The sequence below is a fragment of the Hibiscus syriacus genome, unplaced genomic scaffold, assembly GCF_006381635.1.
Source record: "Hibiscus syriacus cultivar Baekdansim isolate YM2019G1 unplaced genomic scaffold, ASM638163v2 tig00117034_pilon, whole genome shotgun sequence".
NCBI classification, from domain to species: Eukaryota; Viridiplantae; Streptophyta; class Magnoliopsida; order Malvales; family Malvaceae; genus Hibiscus; species Hibiscus syriacus.
The window spans coordinates 10,902,565-10,908,288 of NW_024063533.1; the positions used below are offsets into that span (position 1 = coordinate 10,902,565).

The 5,724-nt window shown below is 35.6% G+C and overlaps 1 protein-coding gene across 2 annotated transcripts; it reads left to right on the plus strand.

The window, feature by feature from the left end:
- Positions 1-993: 993 nt before the first annotated feature.
- LOC120196803 (serine/threonine-protein kinase AtPK2/AtPK19-like) lies at positions 994-3,760 on the plus strand. Of its 2 annotated transcripts, XM_039198522.1 has the most exons (6): positions 996-1,617; positions 2,315-2,397; positions 2,488-2,608; positions 2,740-2,913; positions 3,082-3,189; positions 3,281-3,760. In XM_039198522.1, the coding sequence occupies exons 1-6, from the start codon at positions 1,030-1,032 to the stop codon at positions 3,563-3,565; spliced, it is 1,359 nt and encodes a 452-aa protein (XP_039054453.1). In that variant the 5' UTR covers positions 996-1,029; the 3' UTR covers positions 3,566-3,760. The 2 variants fall into 2 exon arrangements, with proteins under 2 accessions (XP_039054454.1, XP_039054453.1); XM_039198523.1 differs by lacking the exons at positions 2,315-2,397; positions 2,488-2,608 and having other exon boundaries at positions 994-1,617.
- Positions 3,761-5,724: the final 1,964 nt, after the last annotated feature.

The window sequence follows — 5,724 nt, forward strand, 5'->3', positions numbered from 1 at the left end:
TGCGAACTTGAAATAGATCTCGTTTATTTTACTGATTAAAATTTTCATTTATTCAAATAATGCAAATGCATTTTTCTTTAAATGGTAACTTATGCTTTTGCGTAATTTTTGATATTTATTTTATATTCGATTCGCGTTTTTTTTTAAAATCTACGAGGAGGAAATATTCTTTACAGATAAGAAATAGATGAGATAGCGTTCCCGATGGAGGATTGCTAATCTCGAGATTTCTTTTCAAGTTAAAGAATTTTCTCTAACTATTCAATATGAAGAAAATTAATTAACTTTAGTAAATGGATCATAATTTTTATTATTAATTCGAATTCATAATTTATGCCATTAAGACAACGTGTAAGCGATTTAAGTGCCAATTTTCGGCGTTGACGGGGTGCTAATCCTTTCCCACGCATAACCGACTCCCGAATCCATGAACTCGAATCTTTGATGACGCATAATGATTTTTATCTTAAAAATGATTTTTCTTAAAATTGTTTAAAATGACGTTTTTAGGTATTCGACCTACCTAACCCAAAGGTCGATGGCGACTCCGATCCAATTTAATCCAAATCAATTCAAAATCACTAATTTTTCAACAAAAAAATCATAATTATTTTAAAAAATATATATTTAATTTTTTTAAAAAAAATGGTTATGACAATGTTTACAATAGGGGAAAAATGAATTTGATATATCTGTTCGCATGTTTTCTAATTTGGTTAACGCATTGATGCTTACAGAGTCCAAGGATAAGAATATCCCTCAACGTTGGTGACTAATAATGTAATTTACCCTAAAAAAACCTTTGGCGAGTGATATTCACGGTTAGAGGCGCGCGTTATTGAAAAACTAGACCCCCAAATTATTGCCACTTCCATCTAACATCTCCATCTTGTTCATCATCTTCTTTCTTCATTTGCAATTCAATTCAAAGTGATCTCCTCTGTACTATTTTCAATTACTGTGCTTAAAATGTAATCTCCTCTTTACTAAGTCCTAAACATTTTCGATTGATTTTCTGTTGAGCTAAAGATGATATCTTCTTCATCATCCCAGAAGAAAAACCTTCAATCCCTTTTAGCCACTAACCTCAAGAAACTCACCATCACTCCCCCTTCTTCTAATCATGAGTTCGATTTTGGTGATGTTTTTGGCCCTGTAACTCCTCACCCTTCCAACCCCATCGTCCAATCACCATCCTCCACGTCTCCCCCTTCTGCTTTCCTCGGTGATCCTCAAGTTATCCACACCAGGACCCACTCTTATGTGGGCCCTTCCCCTCGTTACACCCTCTCTTCTTCCCTCCCCCTCGAAATCCATGAAGCTGAAACCGAGAATGAAGATGCAGAAGAAGTGAAGGCCAAGATTGTGCCTGAGGATTTTGAGATTTTGAGAGTTGTTGGGCAAGGAGCTTTTGGGAAAGTTTTTCAGGTGAGGAAAAAAAGAAGGGATGTTGAGGATGGTGATGGTGATGGTGATGGTGATGGGATTTTTGCTATGAAAGTGATGAAGAAACAAACTATAATTAAAAAGAACCATGTCGATTACATGAGAGCTGAGAGAGATATCCTCACTAAAGTTGTTCATCCATTTATTGTTCAGCTCAGATACTCTTTTCAGGTTCCTTATTCGATTCTTTAGAATTTTCACTTTTTCTTCCCATCTTTCATAAATTTTGGCTCTTCTGCTAGTTTTTCGAATATCTTCATGTTAGTCCAATTACCCATTTTCTAAAAGTATTTTATGATATGATTCTGGTCAGCTGATATGAGAAATGATGATATTTCTTGCCCTTTATGTTTAACTGCAATTGAATGATCTGGATTTGAAGTATTTTGTCTTTAGGATTCAGCTTGATATCTAATTAAGGATCTGATTTTGTTATGAATTGGACTCTTCCTGATATCAAAATGATCAAAATACTAGAGGGTTTCTTTTTTCTTTGAGAAATTCAAGCTCTTTAGAGGTTTGAATCAGAGGTTTATATTGCGTTTTTTGGTTTTGGTTGTGTTGCGTGATTGTGGCAATAGTGGCTGCTATTATGGTCATTGCGGGTATCTAGGTTGTGAAATAACGGTCTCTTTTACAACTATTCTGACAACGGACTGCTATTTAAATCCCTGATTTGTATCTCTTTTGGAGCATTAACTATGAGCTTTACCAGTGGATAATACAAACTCGGGTCTAAGCATAGGATAGACTATAGTGTTATATGTCCCACGCAAATCTGGTTTCTAAGTTTTTCCATATATTTAGTATTTTTAAGGTAATATTCACATGTCAATGTTGACTGTTATGTTCTTCTGTAACTTTACAGACAAAGTCTAAGCTTTATTTGATCATGGATTTTATAAATGGTGGCCATCTCTTCTTTCACCTGTATCGCCAGGGGATATTTAGGTAATCTGTGTTTCGACTTCATGTTCATAACTTCAAGTAATGTATCTGTTTGCAGCCTTTTAATTTAGTTGTTACATGTTTATTGAATAGTGAGGATCAAGCAAGGTTTTATACTGCTGAGATTGTATCTGCTGTTTCGCATCTTCACAACTGTGGTATCGTGCATCGAGATCTTAAACCCGAAAATATTCTTGTGGATGCTGATGGACATGTAATGGCCATGCTCATACTCTCAGTTTCTGTTGCAGGAACATATTTGACTGTCTATTATACATCATACCTTTGTTCTTGTTATTATGTTGACAGAGTATTCCCATTTCCTGAATCGGTATGTTGTCTCAGGTTATGCTTACAGATTTCGGGCTGGCCAAGGAAATCGATGAATCTAGCAGATCAAATTCGATGTGTGGGACAACCGAGTACATGGCTCCAGAAATTTTACAGTCCAAAGGCCACAATAAAGATGCAGATTGGTGGAGTATTGGGATACTGCTATATGAAATGCTAACTGGTCAGGTAATATACTGAGATTTTCAGCATTAAAACCTTTTCAAAATTTCCGAGGTTTAAGTTCCAACTTTGTGCAACATCAACATTGTTAGACTTTTGATTTGCTGCTCGGGTTTGATTCGAGTTTATATAATACTTTTGATAACCATATCAGGGAATCCCTTGATCTTGCAGCCTCCTTTTACACATGCAAATAGGCAGAAGCTTCAGCAAAGAATTATCCAAGAGAAACTCAAACTTCCACCATTCCTTACTACTGAAGCTCACTCTTTACTCAAAGGGGTCCATACATGTTCCAATATGGTTCTTTTTCCTCGTTTTATCCGAGCTACAATATAGAAAATGATTTAAGAATCTTGTTCCAATCTTGCAGATGCTGCAGAAGGAACCATCAAGAAGGCTAGGCAGTGGTCCTGGAGGAGGGGATGAGATAAAGAAACATAAATGGTTCCGGTCAATCAACTGGAAGAAATTAGAGGCTAGAGAAATTCAGCCAAAGTTCAAACCAGATGTGAGCGGAAAGGATTGTACTGCCAACTTCGACAAATGCTGGACGACGATGCCGGCAGATGACTCGCCAGCCTCCACTCCTACAGCAGGTGAACATTTTGAGGGTTATACTTATGCAGCACCTAACCCTTGGCTTTCTTCAAAGTAAAATTAGAGTGCTCAGTGGCCTATAATAACCCTTGTAAATCTATGGTTTACAGTGAAAGAACTAAGAAATAAAATTTGCTAAAGTTGCTCTCTGTTCTCTACCATAAACACATCTACTTGTGTTTTTATAGATTTTTTATTCGCTTGCTTATAAAATTATGTTAAGAACTTTATAAATTCAAGATGCTTTCGTTTACCATGTGGAATAGAATTTATCACATCATGATTATTTATATTGCTTCGACTCTTCATTTTTTTCTTCAAGTATCGTTATCATATGTATACATAGACAATGGCGGTTCTACATGCATCTGAGGTTCACAGGTGTTTATCTTGAAATTCGAATTTTCTTCTATTAATTACTAAATTTATTGATGATGTCCATATTGAAATTTTATTATTGTCCGTCTCATTTAAAAATTGTGTTATTAATATACGTATATCACTAAAAAATATTTCTTGACCCGTCATTAAATATAGAGATAGAACTATATTAAGAAAAACCAAGAGTAAGCTGTATAGCAAAGCGGGTTTACCCTTCTTGAGTTAAAGTTGAGAGTCCTAGTTCTACAAAGTTATGAATCTCTCATTGAAGTTCTGATTCAATCCGAATTTAGGAGCGTCTTCACTCAACCCGAAACACGACTTAATATTTTAGGTTAAAATATGCACCCAGCTGACCCGTATTATATATATATATATAATTATTTTTATTAAATAAAATTAGGATATAATTGAAAAAAATAGAAAGGAGTATTATTGTAATTATCTGCAAGTATAAAAAGGATAATTATTCTATTATATTGGGTTAGACTTTTTTACTCTAAACTCGAACTGATCTGACTACACTCTTAAAGAAATTAACAAGACTTGACTCGAACTGAAATTTTCTAAATAATGAATCGATCCAGTCGAGTCATGTCAGGTCAGAACTCATCTAGTCCAGGTAAAATCACCGTCCCTAGTCCTAATTTGATATCTGCTTACATAATTGTAAAATAACAATGAAATAACAATAAAACAAATGATGCAACACAAAGCAGTCAGATTCAGCCTTCAAAATTCTTATAGATTTGATGAAGATGACTCCAAAAAGTTTATAAAGGATAAAAAGGAATAGTATAACTTAGAAAGCAGTCTTGGAGAGGAATCTTATTCTATCCCACTTTATTTCTTTTCCTAAAACAAGCGAGATGCTGAAACTCTATCCAGAAAGTGGAAAGGATTGGTGCAAATTTAGAATCAAACAAACTACTTTCATGCATTTTTGATGAATTATGATAATGATTTGCTAGGAATTTATTATTTGAGATCTAAGCTCCAGGCTCAATCTGATATCCAGGAATGTGCATTGCAGATGCTTCATTTACAGATCAATCAACGCCCCAAACCAGGAAATGATAAAACTCGAAATGATTTGGCCTTAATCAGGAGCTGAAGAAAGGATGAATTTATAAAATTTTAGAGACGGAAAAAGAAAAAACATGTAAATTATTTGAGAATTTCAAATTTAGTCCAGTTCATCTATCCATCCCTGGCCCAAACCTCGAGCATCCACCCGCTAGAGATTTAATTCCTGTTTCATTGGCTATTATAACATAGAGTTAGTAGCACCCACGTAATAAATCTGCTGACAATATTCTTTCAAATTGCTGGAGAAAAGTGTTCCATAAGTCTTATAATATACAGTTCATTAGCTCATTTTTCAGTCATCTAATTTGTACGTGGTGTCTAAGATGATTCAAGAAAGAAATGACAAGTCCCTTTGTGAGAAATCAATGAAGATTGTGCTGAACATCATTAAATTGTCATCATTTTCGATTGCAAAGTCCAGTCGTGGAACGACCGGGTGTCACTCAACACCGACGGCAACAGATTCAAATTTGATTATTGACCATGAACTGTTGCAGACTCGATTTCCCGGGAACCGAATGTCGGAAAAGCCGCAGAGCAGCTCGAAGCCCCGCTCAATCGTGATGCAACCCGGCAGAGGAAATGAAGAGAAACGAGGCGGCGACGTCGATGGCATGTTCTCTGCCTATATAAGGAAGGTACATGCCAAGAACCGTCGCAACTTTCATTAAGCATCAAAGCTTTCTCCCTACATACTCCCACCTCCACCCACACCATTAAGTAGAAAGAAGTAACCATCTTTAAACT

Excerpts from the sequence above, each read along its gene's own strand:
- LOC120196803 (XM_039198522.1), top strand. The coding sequence starts at position 1,030 with ATGATATCTTCTTCATCATCCCAGAAGAAAAACCTTCAATCCCTTTTA. Across the intron at positions 2,398-2,487 it reads TATCGCCAGGGGATATTTAG|TGAGGATCAAGCAAGGTTTT; the intron begins GTAATCTGTGTT and ends TTTATTGAATAG. Across the intron at positions 2,914-3,081 it reads ATGAAATGCTAACTGGTCAG|CCTCCTTTTACACATGCAAA; the intron begins GTAATATACTGA and ends TTGATCTTGCAG.